This window comes from Schistocerca cancellata, chromosome 6 (assembly GCF_023864275.1).
Source record: "Schistocerca cancellata isolate TAMUIC-IGC-003103 chromosome 6, iqSchCanc2.1, whole genome shotgun sequence".
NCBI lineage: Eukaryota > Metazoa > Arthropoda > Insecta > Orthoptera > Acrididae > Schistocerca > Schistocerca cancellata.
The window spans coordinates 652,701,282-652,726,402 of record NC_064631.1 but is presented as its reverse complement, the minus strand read 5'-3'; the positions used below and the strand labels follow the sequence as shown (position 1 = coordinate 652,726,402).

The window sequence follows — 25,121 nt, the reverse complement described above, 5'->3', positions numbered from 1 at the left end:
AAACACCCCATTCCGTAATACCACCTCCTCCATACTTCTTTGTTGGCACTACACATGGTAGCTAATAACGTTGTCCAGGCTGTCGTCAAACTCAATCCCATGCATCGTATTGGCACAGGTTGTAGTCTGGTTAATCACTCCAAACTACTCGTTTTCAGTCATTCATTGTCCAATGGCACCTCTCTTCACACCGCCTCAAGGCTTCGCTTAGCATCGACTACAGAAATCGGTGGCTTATGAGATACTGCTCGACAACTGTGTCGAATTATTTTTAATATAATGTCGGGACTGCAGGTAGCACTTTGCCACTCCACGGCCTTCTCGAGCTAGCTTTATCGTGCTAGATGAGAAATGAACTTTGGGGAAAGGAGAGTATCAAAATACTACCTCTCTTCACATTTATGTAATCTCTGTATCTTCGTTCTTCTTACTGGCCCACTGAAAGGAAGTTAATCCACTGATGTTGAAGGGAGCCAGTAGAAGAGCAACTACTGGCAATAGATTTCTCACCGGAGAGCGACATCGTCGTGGGGGTCTGGCCTTAGCTTGTCGTTACGTGCTGGCGAGGCCCATGTTTTTATATTTCCTGGTCGGTAAGGAAAGTTACTAACAGAGAAATCGGATAGGAAACGCAATATCTTGAAATTTCCAGAATTTCTGCCCAGTCTCGATGCGCCAGGCGACTACCTCGTTGACTTATATTACGCTACAACCGGCCTTGCGGACTCGTTCAGGTATCGCGCTTAATCGAATTTAACAGACACCAGAGTGATCGATCTACTGAGCTAAAATCTGATGAAAGAAGTTGTACCGTTGTTACATTGACTCGATCTTGTAATTTGTACTTCGCGTAGACTTTGGTTTAGCTTATTGGAACTTTTCTTGTAGATTGTAGTGCCTTGTCGCCCAGTTCTTCGGTTCAGCGCGATTGTGTCCTGTCAGCTGCTGAGGAGAACGGGTGCGACACGAACGCCGCAAGACTTACGGTGTGCACTGTGGCGCGCTCTCCAACACGACATTGCACTCCATTCTAAAGGTCTTCGTTTTACTATTCTTCCTTTCTTCCTAGGATACAGTCTGTTTACTTCAGTACCTCTCAGTCTACCCTGAGGATATCGCTCTGTCTTTTCTTTGTTCCGCCAATATTTCTTCTACCAACTTTTGATTTACGTATTTCTTTTGATTCTTATAAATCTTCCTTTCATCCATCCTGTGTATGTATTCCTCCCATTCATGCTTTCTCATATAAGTACCCACTCATTAAGGGAGTCAACTTTACATCATTTTCTAATGCTTTCGCTTCTGTCTGAACCTCTCACTGTGTTTTCCGAAAGTCTCCTTGTTTCTGATGTCTCCGATCAAGTCTCAGACGAGTATGTCGTAATTGCTCACAATACTGTTTTCTACACCCATTCCTTTGCATCTTTTCCTTTGCGCTTCCAAATAGTATCGTTGAAACACATATAAATTTGTAAATAATAGATTTCAGCTATCAGTCGTCCTTTTCAAATTTTATTGGCAGATCTAGATTTCAGCTAGAAACTAGCCATCCTCAATGCACTATCATTTTTGATCAATGCATGTAATGCCTGTTGGTCGGGCTTCATTCACAGTTCATTGAATACTTACTGAACTGTGAATGAAGCCCGACCAACAGGAATTACATGCATTGATCAAAAATGATAGTGCACTGATAATGGCTAGTTTCTAACTGAAATCTAGATCTGCCAATAAAATTTAAAAAGGACAACTGATACCTAAAATCTATAATTTACAAGTCAATAACAGTCGCTGCGTGCAACAGCCTCTCAGTGGAGGGTAACCTATGAATTTGTTTGCTTTTGCTACTTGTTCTCTAACTCCCTTTTCGACATTTCCACTGCTAGACAGTTCTAAAAGTAATTCCACAAATAACATTAAGTCAACATTGTCTTTCTGACCCACTGACGTTCCAGACACACAAATACGTTAAATCATAACATATTTACAGCATACTGATATAATAACGATGAAATTCTTAATTCTTGTGACCATTGCCTCATTAAAAAACTTACTAACAACAGTACTACTAATAAACAGAAAATCGGTAAACAGAAACGGTGCACAACGAAACAAGGCAGGAAGGCCGACAAAGGACTGCATCAGTGATACAAATTTGTTGCTAATGATGAACAGCAGGGACTAGTGGCAGGTGAAAGGAACGACTTTTCCCCATTGTCTACAGACGTTAAAGCAACCTCTGGCGTGCCACAGGGGAGTGTTATGGGACCATTGCTTTTCACAATATATATAAATGTCCTAGTAGATAGTGTCGGAAGTTCCATGCGGCTTTTCGCGGATGATGCTGTAGTATACAGAGAAGTTGCAGCACTGGAAAATTGCAGCGAAATGCAGGAACATCTGCAGCGGATAGGCACTTGGTGCACGGAGTGGCAACTGGCCCTTAACATAGACAAATGTAATGTATTGCGAATACATGGAAATAAGGATCCTTTATTGTATGATTATATGATAGCGGAACAAACACTGGTAGCAGTTACTTCTGTAAAATATCTGGGAGTATGCGTGCGGAACGATTTGAAGTGGAATGATCATATAAAATTAATTGTTGGTAAGGCGGGTGCCAGGTTGAGATTCATTGGGAGAGTCCTTAGAAAATGCAGTCCATCAACAAAGGAGGTGGCTTACAAAACACTCGTTCGACCTATACTTGAGTATTGCTCATCGGTGTGGGATCCGTACCAGGTCGGGTTGACAGAGCAGATAGAGAAGATAGAAAGAAGAGCGGCGCGTTTCGTCACGGGGTTATTTGGTAAGCGTGATAGCGTTACGGAGATATTTAGCAAACTCAAGTGGCAGACTCTGCAAGGCATGCGCTCTGCATCGCGGTGTAGCTTGCTGTCCATGTTTCGAGAGGGTGCGTTTCTGGATGAGGTATCGAATATATTGCTTCCCCCTACTTATACCTCCCGAGGAGATCACGAATGTAAAATTAGAGAGATTAGAGCGCGCACGGAGGCTTTCCGGCAGTCATTCTTCCCGCGAACCATACGGGACTGGAACAGGAAAGGGAGGTAATGACAGTGGCACGTAAAGTGCCCTCCGCCACACACCGTTGGGTGGGTTGCGGAGTATAAATGTAGATGTAGATGTGGATCACCCGGTTCGACTCGCAGGCGTTCTTCAGATCTGCCTGCCATACTCAGTGCTCACTTTATTGAGTGTCCTATTGGCCCAGGTGTTGGCAGATGTGAAAATTACCGAACTATCAGTTTAATAAGTCACAGCTGCAAAACACTAACGTGAATTCTTTACAGACGAATGGAAAAACTGGTAGAAGCCGACCTCGGGGATGATCAATTTGGATTCCATGGAAATGTTGGAACACGTGAGGCATTACTGACCTTACGACTTATCTTAGAAGAAAGATTAAGGAAAGGCAAACCTACGTTTCTAGCATTTGTAGACTAAGAGAAAGATTTTGACAATGTTGACTGGAATACTCTCTTTCAAATTCTAAAGGTGGCAGGGGTAAAATACAGGGAGCGAAAGGCTATTTACAATTTTTACAGAAACAAGATGGCATTTATAAGAGTCGAGGGGCACGAAAGGGAAGCAGTGGTTGGAAAGGGAGTGAGACAGGGTTGTAGCCTCCCCCGATGTTATTAAATCTGTATATTGAGCAGGCAGTAAAGGAAACAATAGAAAAATTCGGAGTAGGTATTAAAATCCATGGGGAATAAATAAAAACTTTGAGGATCACCGATGGCATTGTAATTCTGTCAAAGACAACAAAGAACTTGGACGAGCAGTTGAACGGAATGGACAGTGTCTTGAAAAGAGGACATAAGATGAACATCAACAAAAGCAAAACGAGGATAATGGAATGTAGTCGAATAAAGGCGGGTTATGCTGACGGAATTGGATTAGGAAATGAGACACTTAAAGTAGTAAAGGAGTTTTGCTATTTGGGGAGCCAAATAACTGATGACGATGGAAGTAGAGAGGATACAACATGTAGACTGGCAATGGAAGGGAAAGCGTTTCTGAAGAAGAGAAATTTGTTAACATCAAGTATAGATTTAAGTGTCAGGAAGTCGTTTGTGAAAGTGTTTGTATGGAGTGTAACCATGTATGGAAGTGAAACATGGACGATAAATAGTTTGGACAAGAAGAGAATAGAAGCTTTCGAAATGTGGTGCTACAGAAGAATACTGAAGATTAGATGGGTAGATCACACAACTAATGAGGAGGAATTGAACAGAATTGAGGAGAAGAGGAGTTTGTGGCACAACTTGACAAGAAGAAGGGACCGGTTGGTAGGACATGTTCTCAGGCATCAGAGGATCACAAATTTAGCATTGGAGGGCAGCGTGGAGGGTAAAAATCGTAGAGGGAGACCCAGAGATGAATACACTAAGCAGATTCAGAAGGATGTTGGTTGCACTAAGTACTGGGGGATGAAGAAGTTTGCACAGGATAGAGTAGCATGGAGAGCTGCATCAGACCAGTCTCAGGACTGAAGACTACAACAACAACATTGGCCCATTACGTAAAGGGTGAGATGATGTGCATTCTGGTCAATCATAGTGTCAAAAATTTCTCAAAAATAGGGCATATGCGGTGTCACGTAGCGCTAGCAAGCTTTGTGGGGGAATGCTCACCTTCTGGATGCAGCCGACGAACGAGGTGCGCACCTTGACCTTGGGCGAGACCATGTCGAAGTTGGGCACGCCGCCGATGTAGAGGTTCTGCGGCAGCGTCATCTGCGTGAAGGCGCCGGGCGCCGTGGCCTGCGTGGGCGGCCGGTCGTCCACCTGGAGCACCGCCAGCCGGCCCGTCCGCGACACCACCGCCTCGTGCCACTGGCCCAGCGACAGCGGCGCCCCGCTCCTGCCCGACACACAGTGCGCTGCTGCAGTAATGGTTAGCCCGACACTTGACGCGTTACGTAGCCAGTAAATAGCTGGCGGTGCCGCATCACCACTGCGCAACACAACTAACGGACCACTTTTTCCAGACCCCGTACTTGTCTCCCATTCGGACGTATAAGTTTCAAATTTGGCTCTAAGTTGCCAATAATCTGTAAGGTGGCAACGGCCTTCCATCTTCATGAATCCATTTAACGTGACACTTTAGGTTTTGTTGGAGTAATACACTAAATTACGGTGTAGGAAACGGTGTAGGAAATCTGTGTGGAAACACATTGGCACGCGAGAATTCCGCGATTTTGCAATTATAAGATTTTGTGGAAAGGCAGTACGCGAGACAGAGCTCGGCTGCTTCCCCGCCTAGCCCCCGAAGGCCACAGCCTAACGGTATGAATGGTGAACTGGGGAATTTCTGTAATCCGTTTGGAGAGGCCACAGCGGTCGCCAACCTCTGAAGGACGTGCGGCTGCAGGTGTTCAAGTGTTTACCAAAACAGAGCAGTAGATAGCTGGACGGGCTTTCCTGTGCGTCCTCTCGCCTATGTCCCACTAATTTTACGCCTTCGAGTAAGTCGAGTGGGGTAGGCCAGGAGTTCCGAATAACAAACTTCCAATGCAGGAATCTGTGTTCGATACGACGGGTAATCTTGCCGGGAAAATCTCGAGTGGTCTCTTGGGAGAAAACTTCCAGTAAACGTGTTATTGCCCGCAGCTGTGGTTCTTCCCAGCCATGGAGGGCGGAGTTTACTTGTGAAATTTTGTAGGAATAAAAGAATGGTGGAAAAGATTATGCTCATCCATTACGGATATTTTAGAACCGTGACTGTATATTAATGTAAATAAGTTATACACAACTGCAACCAGTCACTTTTTTCAACAATAATGCTTTATTACATTAACCGGTTTTCGAACCCTTTCAGGTTCATATTCAGATGATTTCGGGAGGATCCGGGAAGTTACATCATTACTGGTAGTAGCATAATGCTGGGTGCTGGTTTGCGACGGTATAGGTGGCTTTTCTCGTATCTGTCTGCCTCCATTTTGATGTCCAGAACACTTTCACGCGAACTATATTAGCTCGCACTTTAACAGTGACACTTTACCAGCATCCAGCATGCGCTTTACAACCAAAGTAAAGTGTCACTGTTAAAGTGTGAACTAATATAGTTCGTGTGAAAGTGTTCTGGACATCAAAATGGAGGCAGACAGATACGAAAACAGCCGCCTATACAGTCGCAAACCAGCACCCAGCATTATGCTACTACCAGTAATGATGTTACTTCCCGGATCCTCCCAAAATCATCTGAAGATGAACCTGAAAGGGTTCGAAAACCGGTTAATGTAACAAAGCATTATTATTGAAAAAAGTGACTGGTTGCAGTTGTGTGTAACTTATTTACATGGTGGAAAAGAGTTCTGTTCCGTGGCCGAGCATTGGTCAGCACTGGAAAACTTGGTAATTTGACAGCTTCCAGTGATGTGATTCGCTCGGTAAAAGTCGAGGGGAGAAAACAAAGGTGAAGAGCGATTTTGCTGGACTCTCGGTAAGGGTCTTCCGTTCTGGCCTCTCGTACTGAGAGGAGGTTAGCCAAGTCGTGTCCCATCTTGGTCTTACGTTCTGAGTGGACGTTAGCCGCGCCAGCTCATTGCTGCCAGGAAGATCGTTGCAAATAGAGAAGTTTATGGACAGCGGTCTGTTGTCCGAGTAGTGTAGGAGTGTACTTTCCGAGGCGCCACACGCCTACCGCACAGCCGCGCCGTCGCCGTCGGAGACCGCCGCTGCAACAGGAACATTACAGTGAGATCGCTCCCGCTTCGGCCTGTGTTAGGAGTAACGTTAAATAGTTGGATCACGTGCAATTGCTGTTTCCACAGAATATCGCGATACTTTGAGGTGTAGTCGTTCTTCGTATTTTACGTTTTGTGACGATGTGAGCCGGTCAGCCAAGTTATAAGAGATCGCGTTTTAGACCAATTTTAACACAGTTCATTGCCAATGCCAGTCAGGACGATAATTTGTAAACTGTTCATTGTGTTTTATTCAGCATTGATCTGAAGGTTATAATAAAAGTATTGTGATTCAGCAGAGCCTTTACTTTCAGAAGTTGATCCTGAATTCACCGTTTTGCTTTATTTTATTTTTGTGTATGTGTTTGATGTCACTGAACACCCTATGTGTTCGTGATCGTTCATGTTTGGAAGTAAAACCAGGTGTCATTCATCGTCAACGCTACCACCGCAGATTAACTAGGGGTGACAGGGCCACATTTAAATCTAGCGTTATCCATTTTTGCGTACAGTCCCACTCCCAATTTCTCTGTAAGTTGTTTGTCAGGGGCGAACATACGCAAAAAGCGGACGAGCAATGGGTGGGGTGTTACAAATCTTCCTCTGTAATATACTTATATGGATATGGTGTCTGTTCTTTCGGACATTTCTGAAAGAACAGACACCATATCCTAATAAGTATATAGTTCTGGCAATACCGACCATGACCTTCCTCTTCTGTGCGGATGCACACATATTACCCCAACTCTTACGGGACTTGGTAACAATGTCTTCCACGAGTAATGAGTGTGCTGGGTAGGGATACTACGAATGCAGTGTGTGGACATATGAGGTGAGAATGTGGGTCTCGCGGGAGGCTTGCGCGAGATAGTCCCTGCGGTCGCACTACCCTCTGTGCCCTCGATGGCTCAGATCGATGGAGCGTCTGCCATGTAGGCAGGAGATCCCGGGTCCGAGTCCCGGTCGTGGCACACATTTTCACCCGTCCCTGTTAATATATATCAACGCCCCTCAGCAGCTGAAGGTATTAATATATAATTCTAATTCTTCAGTAATGGTGCAAAGGCATGGAACCCTGCGACGTCACTCTCCAGCATTGTGACGGTTCAGACAGCAAGATATCGTCAAATACGAAGAAAAACGTCACCGCTCACACACATTTTGCTCTCGAAAACGACTGTTTCAGTACAGTGAGCAACAGGACGAGGTTCTTGTCAACTTTCGAATCCGTAGTCGCCCCCTGGGTTTTCCATCCTCACTCTGGAGTGTAGTGAGACCGCAATTTTTGCTTTGCTCCACAAGGTAGAACCGCTCGGGGTCGTTCAAAACCTTTTGATGAAATCTGAACGTGAGCCGAGGCAGTGAAGTGGTTTTCAGCGCTTCTGTTTCCCGCCCTCCTGCGACGTCATCATAGGGTGGGTGCCGCGGGTGGGGAGGGGGTGCTGCGTTATGATGTGGGCGAATAGAACGGAAACGCTCCCCCTAAGACCCCCGGTTCGGCAACACCCTAGCTGCCACACACGCACCTATACTTAGCACTTTAAAAATGTACATGTCGGATACTACGACGCCGCGCGGGATTAGCCGAGCGGTCTCAGGCGCTGCAGTCCTACTGTGCGGCTGGTCCCGGCGGAGGTTCGAGTCCTCCCTCAGGAATGGGTGTGTGTGTTTGTCCTTAGGATAATTTCGGTTAACAGTGTGTAAGCTTAGGGACTGATGACCTTAGCAGTTAAGTCCCATGAGATTTCACACACATTTGAACATTTTTGACACTATGACATCAATTTTGCACGAGGGCTATTCGGAAAGTAACGTCTGATCGGTAGAGAAATGAAAACAGCACTCAAAATCCTATTAAGCTTTGCATAGATGCGTCGGACACTGTCTCTAGTAAGCCCATCGATCCCTTCACATCACTATTTTCAGTTCTGAGCCCACACTTAACACGTAAAGATGCCTAGAAAACAGTGTATCCCGCCAAGTATGAATGCCCGTGAGAGATTTCGCCTGATGTCACGCTGCCCACATAACACAGCTGTCATACGGTTCACTCTTCATGAAAATTCTCGGCCGTACACTGCAGGGAGAATGAGGACGTTCCTGCAGCGTTTTTGATGGGAAGCGTTTTGATTACCCACCTAACAGCCCGAACTTGGATCCCTCTGACTTTAAGCTCTGCTCACTTGAACCGCTGGCTATGAAAACATTTTGGCACAGACAACAAGCTGCAGATCAGCACAGAGAATTGTGATAAAGCAAACGCAGCTGCCTTCTATGACAAGGGTATTGGAAAGTTGGTACAACGCGATGACATATTTCTCAGTCGAAGCGGCAGTCATGTAGGAAGTAACTGGAAGGTGTTACTAACTGTTGCAAATATTTTATTTTCCCTGTGGTTTCCACTTCGCCACCGATCGGAGCCGACTTTGCGAATAGCCTCCGCATAGAAGCTGTTATAGCGCCTGAAGGTAGCAAACAGCACCTAATAGTTGTCGAAGGGGTTTCCTAACCGTCAATCGTTAGAGCAGCCAAGAGGCTGATCGGTGCTAAAATTTCTCAGAAGCACATTTTTAAAGTGCTCAACATAGGTGTGTATGTTGCACTGAGGGGGATCTTACACAGATTTTTTCCGTTCTATTCATGCATATGATAATGGAGAACGCCACCCTCCCATCCCCTCTCAATGATCACACCAGAGAGAGCATGAAATTGAATCACTGAAAAAGCATGAAACCACTTCGCTGCTTCGTACCACGTTCAAATTTTGTCGAATGGCTTTGAACAGTCGATAGTGGCTCTGCTTTGTGTAAACTACGGTGGCACGAGATTTCAGAGGGATCAGTTTACGGGGTGCATTCAAGTTCTAAGGCCCCCGATTTTTTTTTGTCCGGACTGGAAAGAGATAGAAGCATGCGCATTGTTTCAAAATGACGCCGCATTCATTGTCAATACGTCCCAGAAATGGCAGCACCGTACGGCAGATGGAATTTTACCGCGAGTGGCGAGAATGAGAACTGTTTTAAATACTTAAAATGGCGACGTTTTCCTTACTTGAGCAGCGTGCAATCATTCGTTTTCTGATTTTGCGTGGTGTCAAACCAACTGAAATTCATCGACAGTTGAAGGAGACATGTGGTGATGGAGTTATGGATGTGTCGAAAGTGCTTTCGTGGATGCGACAGTTTAATGAAGGCAGAACATTGGGTGACAACAAACCGAAACAACGTCGGGCTCGCACAAGCCGGTCTGACGACATGATCGAGAAAGTGGAGAGAATTGTTTTGGGGGATCGCCGAATGAATGTTGAACAGGTCGCCTCCAGAGTTGGCATTTCTGTGGGTTCTGTGCACAGAATCCTGCATGACGACCTGAAATTGCGAAAACAGTCATCCAGGTGGGTGCCACGAATGCTGACGGATGACCACATGGCTGCCTGTGTGGCATGTTGCCGAGCAATGTTGACGCGCAACGACAGCATGAATGGGACTTTCTTTTCGTCGGTTTTGACAATGGATGAGACGTGGATGCCATTTTTCAATCCAGAAACAAAGCGCCAGTCAGCTCAATGGAAGCACACAGATTCACCGCCACCAAAAAAATTTCGGGTAACCGCCAGTGCTGTAAAAATGATGGTGTCCATGTTCTGGGACACCGAGGGCGTAATCCTTACCCATTGCTTTCCAAAGGGCGCCAAACACGCATACGACCATCATTGGCACCAAGGCAGAAGCGACTCTCATCGCTGAAGACGACACGTCTCCATTCTTCCCTCCATTCACGCCTGTCGCGGCACCACTGGAGGCGGGCTGCACGATGTTGGGGCGTGAGCGGAAGACGGCCTAACGGTGTGCGGGACCGTAGCCCAGCTTCATGGAGATGGTTGCGAATGGTCCTCGCCGATACCCCAGGAGCAACAGTGTCCCTAATTTGCTGGGAAGTGGCGGTGCGGTCCCCTACGGCACTGCGTAGGATCCTACGGTCTTGTCGTGCATCCGTGCGTCGCTGCTGTCCGGTCCCAGGTCGACGGGCACGTGCACCTTCCGCCGACCACTGGCGACAACATCGATGTACTGTGGAGACCTCACGCCCCACGTGTTGAGCAATTCGGCGGTGCGTCCACCCGGCCTCCCGCATGCCCACTATACGCCCTCGCTCAAAGTCCGTCAACTGCACATACGGTTCACGTCCACGCTGTCGCGGCATGCTACCAGTGTTAAAGACTGCGATGGAGCTCCGTATGCCACGGCAAACTGGCTGACACTGACGGTGGCGGTGCACAAATGCTGCGCAGCTAGCGCCATTCGACGGCCAACACCGCGGTTCCTGGTGTGTCCGTTGTGCCGTGCGTGTGATCATTGCTTGTACAGCCCTCTCGCAGTGTCCGGAGCAAGTATGGTGGGTCTGACACACCGGTGTCAATGTGTTCTTTTTTCCATTTCCAGGAGTGTATCTCCTGCGACCACGCGCGAACTGCTTCACTCTCCCAGTCTTTCCCGCGACTGTGCGTCCGCCGAGCCGTACTATCTACGACTCTCTCGTGTCCTCTCCCATAGTGTTTAGAACTCCCTGTCCTCCCTCAAAACGATGCTCCTCCCTCACATCCATACAGTCTCTACACGTGTCCTTTTTGGAACGATCGCTGTGATTGGCTAGAGTACTCCTGCCTTGTCTCCAAGCCAACGCACACCCACAAACATAATGAAACACATTCGAAATACTGGATTTAAAATTAAATAACTTTAAATTAAATAAATATTCGTACGGTTGGACCATAAACACGCTCTAACACACATTATTAAATTCATCAACAAATTAAATAAATATACATGAAAGGAGTAGGAGAGAAGTAAGCTAGTAGCCTAATGTCTCTGTGCTTTCTAAAACACTGTAAATAATTGACCAATTTCTTCATGAATAGTATAGATCTGATACAAACAAAGACATAGATGAATAAATATTTATAAGCATAATACTATCGTTTTTTCGTGTAACTTTGGAATACTTATGGCCTGACGCGATCGATAGTAATTGGCCACTTTGACCTCGAATAACTCATGTGCTATTCAAGTTACATGCCTGTAATTTTTTATAAATTTAGGTTTACACTAATAGCTTTCTACAGACGCATCGATCGACAAAATCGGATGAACCGTTTAGATTTTGGAAATTCGTTGCCGGGTGTTACTTATATGATTCATCGTCTGATACAAAACTTTAAACTATTAAAAATATTTGAAATCTGATTACACCATCGGAATCGTCGTGCAAATAATGGTAATGTACATGTTTCTTTTTGAGGTATCATGATTCATCTGGCTACTATTAATTTCTATCTGAACTGTGAATTGTCTGCCATTAAGGTTTTACAAAGTCCGCCATCTTTGGCACTCCCGGCATGTCTCCACTGACGCAGCGTCACCATGTAATTCCCAGCGACGCGGTCGGCCTCCACCCCGGCTAACGTTCGGCACCACGCGCTGCCCGCCGAGAGGGCCCAGCGCGGCCACGCCAACTCCGTACTTAGAATATTTTCAGCCTGCCACAACTCGCCCGTTACCTCACACTGCGCATGTGCATATCGCTGTCCCATGACACTTGTCACCTTAGTGTAGAATGAAAGGTTAACTATAATGAAGAGTTTTAGTTTTGCGGACAGGGGAACGGAGAGTGGTATGAGTAGTGGTGCTTGGAACTATGTGATAAGCCTGACTGGGGTAGGAGAAGCCTGATCAAATCATGAGTTCACAAAACTTTCACGGACGTTTTTGTGGTCTTAATTCAGAATTTTGATTTGATGCGGACTTTGACGCTAATCTTTCTACGCCAAACTAATGTAACCTATGTTCTACATTGCTCTTGCTCTAATATGAGGGTTGGAACTTAAATAGTGGTAACTGTTTGTTCACAGCCTCGTATTTTGATCCTTCCCTCGCCCCACACTCCCTCCATCTGCAACTGAAAATTCCTTGATGACTCAGCATGAACCCTTCTTTCAGTCATGTTGTACCGTGAATGTTTATTCTCCCGTATTCGACTAAGTACCTCTACATTAGTTGTACGAACTACACATTTAGTCTTCAGCACTCTCCTGTAACACGAAAGTTCAATAGCGTGCAGTAATGAAAACTTAAAGCAAGAACGGAATTCAGTGCCGGGAACAAAAGCGACAGTAAAATTTAGATTTAGTCAAGACACATCGATGTGAGTGGAAAATAAATGAGAAAAATACAACCACCGACGATTACTTTCTCAAACGTCTTGAAGGAAATCACTTTCCTGTAGCGTGTTTTTTATTTTGGTTCAAATGACTCTGAGCACTATGGAATTTAACTTCTGAGGTTATCAGTCCACTAGAACTTAGAACGACTTAAACCTAACTAACCTAAGGACATCACACACATCCAAGCCCGAGGCAAGATTCGAACCTGCGGCCGTAGCAGCAGCGTGGTTCCAGTCTGTAGCGCCTAGAACCGCTCGGCCACTCCGGTCGGCATTTTATTTTGACGTAAGCACTCTAATTCATTATTTAGTATTTAGCTAATTTTGCTCTCTTGAATATTGTCAGACTACATCACAGTAAAAATTATTATGGGTACAGTTTGTTATACGTCATACTTCTGTCTGCGTGAGAAGCAACTTGTCGTGGCGTCGATAATGTGAGTTTGGTACGACGACAGTAGGAATGGAGCGTAACTATTTGATTTTAACTCGTTAACTATGCCATGCATATTTCTATTCAAATACGTATACATGTTATATATACTAGTAGTATGACAAAACTTGCATAATGTTTGCACTTTTTTCAATTTTATAACCGTCCGCGGTGGCCGAGCAGTTCTAGGAGGTTCAGTCCGGAACAGCGCGACTGCTGTGGTCGCAGGTTCGAATCCTCCCTCGGGCAAGGATGTGTGTGATGTCCTTAGGTTACTTAGGTTTAAGCAGATCTGAGTTCTAGGGGACTGATGACCTCAGATGTTAAGTCCCATAGTGCTCAGAGCCATTTGAACCATTTGAACCCATTTTATACATCGATTTCACGTGTGCGACAATAATACCCTTATGGTGCGAATCTCCTACCAGGGACGCCATCAGGAGTTGCTCTTTACCCACTGTGTTGTGTGAAAAATACCATGAGAGAAGGAGAACGATTTTTATTGTCATTTAGCTTCAAAATTCCTGGGAAGGTTGAATTAGATAACTGCTAAGTAAAAAAATAATGAGTTTACTTACAAAAAACAGTGAGGCCTCTTTTAGATAATCACTTCATTTAAGATAAAAAAGAGTCTATGTTGTCGAAGGAAATCACTTTAATAGTCGAATACATAGTGTCGGGTCGTTTCCTAATTGTGAAACTGGTCCGAAATATTTTGCCAAGGTTTCTTAATTACTAACAGGCAAGAAGTAGTGTAACAGACTCTCAAATAATGCGCGAAACGGTTGGCGAAGGGAGAAAATTTTATTTTTCGTATGTGAAAACTGTCAAGTTACTGAGTGGGATTACTTTTGCAAATCGCCAAATCTTTTTAATACAAATCTGACAGACGCATAAATACGAGGATGAGGCGCATAATATTTTAGCGATATCTTGCCGGACGAGGCGAAACACAAACAGTGCAGCGCGACTCGGCGAAAGCTACGCCCGGCTCAGGCAGGGGATTTTCGCGGGGTGGTGCGGGGCGGATGAGGCGGCGCTAAGCGCCTTACAGCCGGTGGGGACTGCCCGGGGCCCAGGCTTTCTGTTCGTTTGCATTCGCGCGCCGATGGCCGCAGAAGGTCGCGCCGCTGTATCTACATCTACATCATCTACATCTATACTCCGCGAGCCACCTTACGGTGTGTGGCGGAGGGTACTTATTGTACCACTATCTGATCCCCCCTTCCCTGTTCCATTCACGAATTGTGCGTGGGAAGAACGACTGCTTGTAAGTCTCCGTATTTGCTCTAATTTCTCGGATCTTTTCGTTGTGATCATTACGCGAGATATATGTGGGCGGTAGTAATATGTTGCCCATCTCTTCCCGGAATGTGCTCTCTCGTAATTTCGATAATAATCTGGCTGCGTCTGGGCGAGGTACAACACCTGCAGCGGCTGGAAACGCCGCCATGTCGACCTAGAAGGCGAAGCAAGTTGTACAGGCGACAGGAGCTCTGAGCTTCCAGGTGACTCTCGGTCCATCTCTGGTAACGTACAAGGGGTCCGCCCCTGGTAGCTGAGTGGTCAGCGCTACGGAATGTCATGCCTAACGGCCCGGGTTCGATCCCAGGCTCGGTCGGAGATTTTATCCGCTCAGGGACTGGGTGTTGTGTTGCCCTTATCATCATCATTTCATCCCCCATCGACACGCAAGGCGCCGAAGTGGCGTCAAATCGAATGACTTGCACCAGGCGAACGGTCTACCCGACGGGAGGCCATAGCCACACGGCATTTCCATTTCCAACGTACAAGGGAAGAACACGACCCAATGGGTCACCGACGTTGTTCACAGTTCGCACAACTGTAGAACAAGCTTATACCTAGCAAATGTTGCTCAATCGTTTCAGTAAAATCGAGAGTCAGCGTTTCACGGGCCTGTTGAGACCCATACTAGAGCGTCAGGCGTCGCACAGCCGTGTAACCGTAAATGGATAAATCAGCTTTCGAGAAGTCTGCCTCCACTGTGTTGCGGTCAAGGTCTTCGCATTCGCGACGAGGGAAAGCCCGGCCGCAAATAGCGACCCAGCGCGCACGGGCACAGTGTTGGTGCCCAGTTTAAGTTTTTTTTTTTTTTAACACTATGGGACTCAAAATCTGTGGTCATCAGTCCCCTAGAACTTAGAACTACTTAAACCTAACTAACCTAAGGACATCACGCACATCCATGCCCGAGGCAGGATTCGAACCTGCGACCGTAGCAGTCCCGCGATTCCCAGTTTAAGTGTTTGCGGACATTGATTCACCACCTGTGTTGATTCGGATTCGTTTCTCTGCGGCCGACGATGCCGCAGTACCGGCAGTGCTGGTTCCCATACCTTGGTGAGTTGAAATCCCGTGTCCTTATTGATCATGCCGTTACTTATACGAATTTCGACTGCTTCTTTAAGGATGGAGCAACAGTACGTGGAAGCGGATGAAAGGATTTTTGTCTGTCCGTAATTCATGTCTCGTCAAATATTGTGCAGCTTCCACAACATTATCCGACGCGACGTTCGTGGGGCAATGAAGCAGAAGAAACCATGTAACTTCCTGGCAGATTAAAACTGTGTGCCAGACCGTGACTCGAACTCAGGATCTTTGCCTTTCGCGTGCAAGAGCTCTACCAACTGAGCTACCCAAGCACGACTCACGCCCCGTCCTCACAGCTCTACTTCTCCCAGTACCTCGTCTCCTACCTTCCAAGCTTTACAGAAGCTTTCCTGCGAACCTTGCAGAACTAGCACTCCTGAAAGAAAGGATATTGCGGAGACATGGCTTAGCCACAGCCTGGGGGATGTTTCCAGAATGAGGTTTTCACTCTGCAGCGGAGTGTGCACAGATGTGAAACTTCCTGGCGGATTACAACTGTGTGCCGGACCGAGACTCGAACTCGGGAACTTTGCCGTTCGCGGGCAAGTGCTCTACCAACTGAGCTACCCAGGAATCTTCAGGAATTTTCATATCAGCGCACACTCCGCTGCAAAGTGAAAATCTCATTTTGGATAAATCCCCTAGGCTGTGGCTAAGCCATGTCTCCGCAATATCCTTTCCTACAGGAGTGCTAGTTCTGCAAGGTTTGCAGGAGAGCATCTGTAAAGTTTGGAAGGTAGGAGACGACTTACTGGCAGAAGTAAAACTGTGAGGACGGGGCGTGAGTCGTGCTTGGGTACCTCAGTTGGTAGAGCACTTGCCCGCGAAAGGCAAAGGTCCCGAGTTCGAGTCTCGGTCGGTCACACAGTTTTAATCTGCCAGGAAGTATCATATCTGTGCACACTCCGCCGCAGAGTGAAAATCTCATTCAGGAGAAATCATGTTTAAAATTGAACGGAAAGACGTGAAATACTAACGATGAATTTATGGTACATCTTTGTATAGGATTTTAGAGAAACTATTTTAAGACATATAGCAAAGAAAAAGAACCGGAAAAAGTGTGAGGAACATAGAACAATGAGCATAATATCGCATGCAGACAAAGTCTTGCTGAGGACGCTCAACAGAAGGCTATATGGAAAGTTGATTTGCGTAATAGGAGATGAACAATTTGGTTTCAGACGAAGAGTGGGCAGTTGAGATGCGATTGGGCTACTGAGACTGGTAGGGGAGACGTACATGGAGAAGAAAAGGAAGGTGTATGTTGCTCAAGTCACACTGATATTTTACCTTCGGATTATAGCGAAAAAGAGAGCCGCAGTCACATATTATTGGTAGGTGGTTTGCACCGCGATATCGATGTTGACCTTGAACCCGTGGGCTGACATGGTTGAAATGCTAATCATTTCTGCAGAACATATTACTGTACATGTTCTGTGAATATCAACGTCTATCTCCATTCGTTGAAGGTGTTCTGCTTTTTTTCCCCATTCTGAACGTGAGTGTATTATAAAGTCGTTGTGTATACAGTTCTTTTCACTAATGAAATTTGGCGATGTGCGCTCCCCTCTTGAGGAAAGAATATTTTTGCAAAGGGAAGGGTATGGTCTGCAAAAGTCGAAGTACGGAAGCAACTAACTGTACGCCTTTACGCTCGCTCGCCGCCTTTCCTCTCATCAAGGCGAGCACTCCGCAGGTAGGCACATATCCCGTCCCTCCCAGACAGTGTTTCACTATTGTCTACGTAAAATGCGCTCCACGTAAACTCGGTATTTGGGCTGAAATAGGGTGAAATTAATGAAAGTGCGGCTTAGTAGTTTTTACAGTAGTAATTCGACTCTTTTAAATCGTAGCCTCGGACATAAGATATTTCCATGCAAAATTGTGTCTTGCAGTGGACTGGACCATATATACACCAGACATTCTTCTAAAAGGTAGACAATGAGCTGTATTTATCTATCTAACACGAGACGTGAAGATACTGCAAAATCTAATCTGTTCAACACTTACATCTGCCCTGTGCCTTAAAGGCAAGAATTGTGACATTCAATTTTCCTCGGATATTTAGAACGTTCATTGGAGGGACAGTCAGGGAAACACTGATGATGCTTTTTGAAACAATACAGTACAGAACGTTCATTGGAGGGACAGTCAGGGAAACACTGATGATGCTTTTTTAAACAAAACAAAACAATACAGTATAGTGCCCCCCATGAACCATGGACCTTGCCGTTGGTGGGGAGGCTTGCGTGCCTCAGCGATACAGATGGCCGTACCGTAGGTGCAACCACAACGGAGGGGTATCTGTTGAGAGGCCAGACAAACATGTGGTTCCTGAAGAGGGGCAGCAGCCTTTTCAGTAGTTGCAGGGGCAACAGTCTGGATGATTGACTGATCTGGCCTTGTAACATTAACCAAAACGGCCTGGCTGTGCTGGTACTGCGAACGGCTGAAAGCAAGGGGAAACTACAGCCGTAATTTTTCCCGAGGACATGCAGCTCTACTGTATGATTAAATGATGATGGCGTCCTCTTGGGTAAAATATTCCGGAGGTAAAATAGTCCCCCATTTGGATCTCCGGGCGGGGACTACTCAGGAGGACGTCGTTATCAGGAGAAAGAAAACTGGCGTTCTACGGATCGGAGTGTGGAATGTCAGATCCCTTAATCGGGCAGGTAGGTTAGAAAATTTAAAAAGGGAAATGGATAGGTTAAAGTTAGATATAGTGGGAATTAGTGAAATTCGGTGGCAGGAGGAACAAGACTTTTGGTCAGGTGACTACAGGGTTATAAATACAAAATCAAATAGGGGTAATGCAGGAGTAGGTTTAATGATGAATAAAAAAATAGGAGTGCGGGGTAGCTACTACAAACAGCATAGTGAACGCATTATTGTGGCCAAGATAGACACAAAACCCATGCCTACTACAGTAGTACAAGTTTATATGCCAACTACCTCTGCAGATGATGAAGAAATAGATGAAATGTATGACGAGATAAAAGAAATTATTCAGGTATTGAAGGGAGACGAAAATTTAATAGTCATGGGTGACTGGAATTCGTCAGTAGGAAAAGGGAGAGAAGGAAACATAGTAGGGGAATATGGATTGGGGGGAAGGAATGAAAGAGGAAGCCGCCTTGTAGAATTTTGCACAGAGCATAACTTAATCATAGCCAACACTTGGTTCAAGAATCATAAAATAAGGTTGTATACCTGGAAGAATCCTGGAGATACTAAAAGGTATCAGATAGATTATATAATGATAAGACAGAGATTTAGGAACCAGGTTTTAAATTGTAAGACATTTCCTGGGGCAGATGTGGATCCTGACCACAATCTATTGGTTATGAACTGCAGATTGAAACTGAAGAAACTGCAAAAAGGTGGGAATTTAAGGAGATGGGACCTGGATAAACTGAAAGAACCAGAGGTTGTAGAGAGTTTCAGGGAGAGCATAAGGAAACAATTGACAGGAATGGAGGAAAGAAATACAGTAGAAGAAGAATGGGTAACTCTGAGGGATGAAGTAGTGAAGGCAGCAGAGGATCAAGTAGGTATAAAGACGAGGGCTAATAGAAACCCTTGGGTAACAGAAGAAATATTGAATTTAATTGATGAAAGGAGAAAATATAAAAATGCAGTAAATGAAGCAGGCAAAAAGGAATACAAACGTCTCAAAAATGATATCGACAGGAAGTGCAAAATGGCTAAGCAGGGATGGCTAGAGGACAAATGTAAGGATGTAGAGGCTTATCTCACTAGGGGTAAGATAGATACTGCCTACAGGAAAATTACAGAGACCTTTGGAGAGAAGAGAACCACTTGTATGAATATCAAGAGCTCAGATGGCAACCCAGTTCTAAGCAAAGAAGGGAAGGCAGAAAGGTGGAAGGAGTATATAGAGGGTTTATACAAGGGCGATGTACTTGAGGACAATATTATGGAAATGGAAGAGGATGTAGATGAAGACGAAATGGGAGATAAGATACTGCGTGAAGAGTTTGACAGAGCACTGAAAGACCTGAGTCGAAACAAGGCCCCGGGAGTAGACAACATTCCATTTGAACTACTGATGGCCTCGGGAGAGCCAGTCCTGACAAAACTCTACCATCTGGTGAGCACGATGTATGAGACAGGCGAAATACCCTCAGACTTCAAGAAGAATATAATAATTCCAATCCCAAAGAAAGCAGGTGTTGACAGATGTGAAAATTACCGAACTATCAGTTTAATAAGTCACAGCTGCAAAATACTAACGCGAATCCTTTACAGACGAATGGAAAAACTGGTAGAAGCCGACCTCGGGGAAGATCAGTTTGGATTCCGTAGAAATGTTGGAACACGTGAGGCAATACTGACCTTACGACTTATCTTAGAAGAAAGATTAAGAAAAGGCAAACCTACGTTTCTAGCATTTGTAGACTTAGAGAAAGCTTTTGACAATGTTAACTGGAATACTCTCTTTCAAATTCTGAAGGTGGCAGGGGTAAAATACAGGGAGCGAAAGGCTATTTACAGTTTGTACAGAAACCAGATGGCAGTTATAAGAGTCGAGGGGCATGAAAGGGAAGCAGTGGTTGGGAAAGGAGTAAGACAGGGTTATAGCCTCTCCCCGATGTTATTCAGTCTGTATATTGAGCAAGCAGTAAAGGAAACAAAAGAAAAATTCGGAGTAGGTATTGAAATTCATGGAGAAGAAGTAAAAACTTTGAGGTTCGCCGATGACATTGTAATTCTGTCAGAGACAGCAAAAGACTTGGAAGAGCAGTTGAACGGAATGGACAGTGTGTTGAAAGGAGGATATAAGATGAACATCAACAAAAGCAAAACGAGGATAATGGAATGTAGTCAAATTAAGTCGGGTGATGCTGAGGGAATTAGATTAGGAAATGAGACACTTAAAGTAGTAAAGGAGTTTTGCTATTTCGGGAGTAAAATAACCGATGATGGTCGAAGTAGAGAGGATATAAAACGTAGACTGGCAATGGAAAGGAAAGCGTTTCTCAAGAAGAGGAATTTCTTAACATCCAGTATAGATTTAAGTGTCAGGAAGTCGTTTCTGAAAGTATTTGTATGGAGTGTAGCCATGTATGGAAGTGAAACATGGACGATAACTAGTTTGGACAAGAAGAGAATAGAAGCTTTCGAAATGTGGTGCTACAGAAGAATGCTGAAGATAAGGTGGGTAGATCACGTAACTAATGAGGAGGTATTGAATAGGATTGGGGAGAAGAGAAGTTTGTGGCACAACTTGACTAGAAGAAGGGATCGGTTGGTAGGATATGTTTTGAGGCATCAAGGGATCACAAATTTAGCATTGGAGGGCAGTGTGGAGGGTAAAAATCGTAGAGGGTGACCAAGAGATGAATACACTAAGCAGATTCAGAAGGATGTAGGTTGCAGTAGGTACTGGGAGATGAAGAAGCTTGCACATGATAGAGTAGCATGGAGAGCTGCATCAAACCAGTCTCAGGACTGAAGACCACAACAACAACAACAGTACAGTGATTATTTTAGAGAAACTTGTGTCAGCATCATTTAAATGTACCTTATTTTCTTTTCCTTACATTGTTTTACGATACAGTTTAGTAACTGAAAAGTATCTCCGTCATTGTAAAATTTTATGTTGTAAATTTTCGTAAGAAAGTGTTTACCTAAATTTTCAGGTCTCTGAAGGGAAGTTTCAATAATGATTTTAACTTCAGTTGAAAGAACTGTTCTCAAAATTTGTCTCTTCAGGACTGGCGACCGCTCTCTTTAGGCATCATTAATGATTTTTAGAGGGAAAATACACAAAAAAGCGAGTTCGTACTGCATGCTGATTCAGCGGTAAATAGTGGTGATATGATCTACGGAAAATACTGACTTATCTAAACAACAACTAAGCAGTGAATTGATAAAGCCAAGTATTTTGTTCCTGTGTACAACGACCCCAAGGTCTACCAAGGGGTCCGGATATTAACGGAAGTATTTGCATTAGTCGAACAGATTTTACACATGGTCAACTTTTATTAGAAATTTTCTTAGTTAAAATCAATTCTCAAATGTGTTGAATGCGACTAACAACTTGTGAAACCGATAAAAATGTATTGTATTTAGAAAAGAATATGGAAGCAGGAACATTACAGAGTGCAGCCGGGTGGTATTCCAAGAGTAACAGTTGATCCGCCGCCAAAGTGTAAAATCAGGCAGTAGTGGTAATCTTCATGGTACATCCTTGGCGAGGCTTATTGAGATGTAATGACGAATCATGAATAAATGGACATTTATCTGTCCATACAGTCACGCTTAAGCAACAAATACCTTGAATGTTATTCAAAGTACGTACACCGCGGTATGACTTTTCTGCCATACGCACATGAATATGTCAATAAATAAATGTTCATTTTGCAACAATCATTTAATATACCTCGATTATACTCAGCCAGGATTGTATCACAATGATTTTCCTTATTAACAGTGGCCCTTTCCGACGAAATATGAGTGATTGTAGTAATACAGTTGTCTGGTGGAATATTTTCTTTTTACATGAAGAAAGATAAACATAATGCCGTGACTCGAGTGCATTACGGAAAAATTTACAATCATCTGCCTTAGCCGGAGACACCATAGCTGCTGCTAGACGGATGTCGCTGCTACATGGTATTCAGCGCGCTGGTAAACATTTGAATCTCGGTTTTTCTGAAATGCTTCACAATTGTATCGTACCATAGCACCACATCCTACGCTACAGCTAGGTACGTCATACAACAGCATGAAAGGTGGGCAAAATAGCTTAGCTGTTGGATGTATGCTTCCCGCCCACTCATAGCGTTAAATGCGTCCTTTGAATGAAACAGAAGGTAATCTTAGTATGACGTTGCGCTTTGCTCTTATAGTTGATGAGCCAGTTGTCTATAACGGGAGACGGAGAAAGACATCTAACCTCTCTAGCACTGCCTGATACTCAAAGATGACATATGATTGTGTTCCTGACAAACAAGTCGTCTTAGCATTCATATGGATCTAATACATACGGGAAACTGAGAAAACTGGGTGAAATATCTGTGATTGGGGCTATGTTTAGGTAAGCACCTAGTTACTGATGTCCTACTTTAGAAGAGAAAAGTTCGAGAACTCATGGAAGAATACAAACAAATATTTAGAGATGTTTGAATACCTAGTATAACTGACCGTCTTGTGCTCGTCGTTATTAGGGTATCTGGGAAAGAAAGTGCCATGATGAAATCTTTCATGCCGGCCAAGGAAGTGCCACAATTTTGAACTATTCTTATAGTTCGTTCAGGTACAAAGGGACCTCGATATTTGTTCGGAAAAAGCAATATTACCGTTAGTTCATGAGTTCACATACACTCGTTGAAGCTCGACTTTTACATAGTCGAGCTTTAACTTCCCGCTGTTGAACAATTGGCCCGTTAGTACTCTAAGCGGTACCTCATGTTATGGATGGGGGAATATGCATAAATGTCATAAAATTAGCTGCACGTTCACTATTCTATTTCTACGTTGCTTTCTGTTCTAGTTCTGAAACAGCTACGATAGTTACTGAATGGTACGTTAAGGAAAAGGTAACGAAATTTAAGTCGTACCTTATTGCTTAAGTGAAGAGCCCTTTGTGTTTACGTAAACCCATTACAGCGAATGTCACATAGTAACGCACTTAATATATGACATTTATGAACACTAACCCAAATCATACCTGCCGCAATGCAACTTGTGGGAACTTACTCATCATCAGAAGAGTCGTTCGCCTGATGGGTACAATTCATGAATGCCTTTTTCGGTTTGATCTACCTAGTGGCATCAAACAATATTTTTTTTTCTTCCACCATGTTATTTTGTCGACATAAAAATAAAGAATTCTTAAGAGGTGACGCATTGGTACAGTATTTTCATACATTGCCAGCACCTACAGGGCTATAAGTGAAACTCTTGAAAGTGTGAAAGTAACTACCAGTAATTGTATTTTACTTGAATTAGTCTTTTACTCTGCATCGCAATGTGCGCTGCGTTAAAACGTATTCGCATTAAAAATGTTTGCTGGATCTGAACCGAAACTTTAATCTTGCCTTTCACTGCGCAGTGCTAGTACCAATTGAGCCACCCAGGTATGAACAATTCACTGTCGACGAAAGGCGGGATTCCGGGTTTGGAGCCAGGTCCCGCCTACAGTTTTAAACCGTATTTGACTTAACTGATTATACATCATTTATAATGTTTTCTCCGCAGTATTGCAGGCTTATGGGCCTGTTTCAAGCAAAGGTGATGATCTGATATGTATTACAAATGATGATTCCATTTTTGCGCGCAATATTTTGACAATTGCCACAATGATAAGATTTCAGCGTGGGGCAAAGATTGGCAATTTGCTGTAAATGTTGAGAAATGTGAAATTTTGCACTCTACAAAACGAAAAAACGTAGTGTCGTGTGGCTGTAATATCAATGAGTCACTTTTGGAATCAAACAACTCATACAAATCCCTGGGCATAACACATTGTAGAGATATGTAACGGAATGATCACGTAAGTTCAGTTACGGGCAAAGCAGGTGATAGACTTCAGTTTATTGACAGAATTTCTCGGGAAGTACAATCAGTCAACAAAGGAGACTGGTTACAAATCAGTCGTGCGAGCTGTTCTAGAATATTGCTCAAGTGTACGTATACAGAGAAGCGCAGCACGAATTGTCACATGTTTGTTTAATCCTTGGGAGAGTGTCACAGATATACTAAAGGAACTGAACTGGCAGTCTTGAAGACGGACGTAAACTATCTCCAGAAAGTCTACTAGCAAAGTTACAAGAACCGGGTGTAAATGATTACTCTAGGAATATACTACAACCCCCATTGTATTGCTCACATAGAGATCGTGAGGATAAGGTTAGAATAATTACTGCACACACAGAGGCATTCAAACAATCATCCTTCCCGCGCTCCATACGTGACAGGAACAGGAAGAAAACCTAATAACTGATACATTGGAACGTACACTCTGCCATGCTCCTCACGGTGGTTTGCAGAATATAGATGTAGAAATGGCCTTTTGCGGGTGTTTGCGAGTGGTGTTCTTAAGTGTGTTCACTGCTCATTCCTTGGACTCCATTCAGACGTGCAGAAAATGTGATATGTTCGGTATAGATTTATGCTTGTTGAGTAAATACCGGGTTGGTAATTACAGACATAATTCGTAAATTATGTGAACTGAAGGTGGAAAAAGGAAAGGAAAGGTAAGGAACTAATGATATCGGGTGCACCGGGTCGTTATGCGGAATCAGAGAGGTCGAGTGAAAATGTTTACCGTACCAGCACCCGAATCCGGTACCTCCTACTTACTCGGCAGATGCGTTAACCACTGCGCCA

The 25,121-nt window shown here is 44.4% G+C and overlaps 1 protein-coding gene across 1 annotated transcript in view; it reads right to left on the bottom strand.

Moving 5' to 3' along the window:
• Positions 1 to 25,121, bottom strand: part of LOC126088464 (pikachurin-like) — a 1,041,406-nt gene that overhangs the window by 45,207 nt on the left and 971,078 nt on the right. The window contains exon 10 of the mRNA XM_049906606.1: positions 4,665 to 4,893. Coding sequence (XP_049762563.1) covers positions 4,665 to 4,893 — 229 coding nt within the window. The remainder of the gene's footprint in view (positions 1 to 4,664; positions 4,894 to 25,121) is intronic.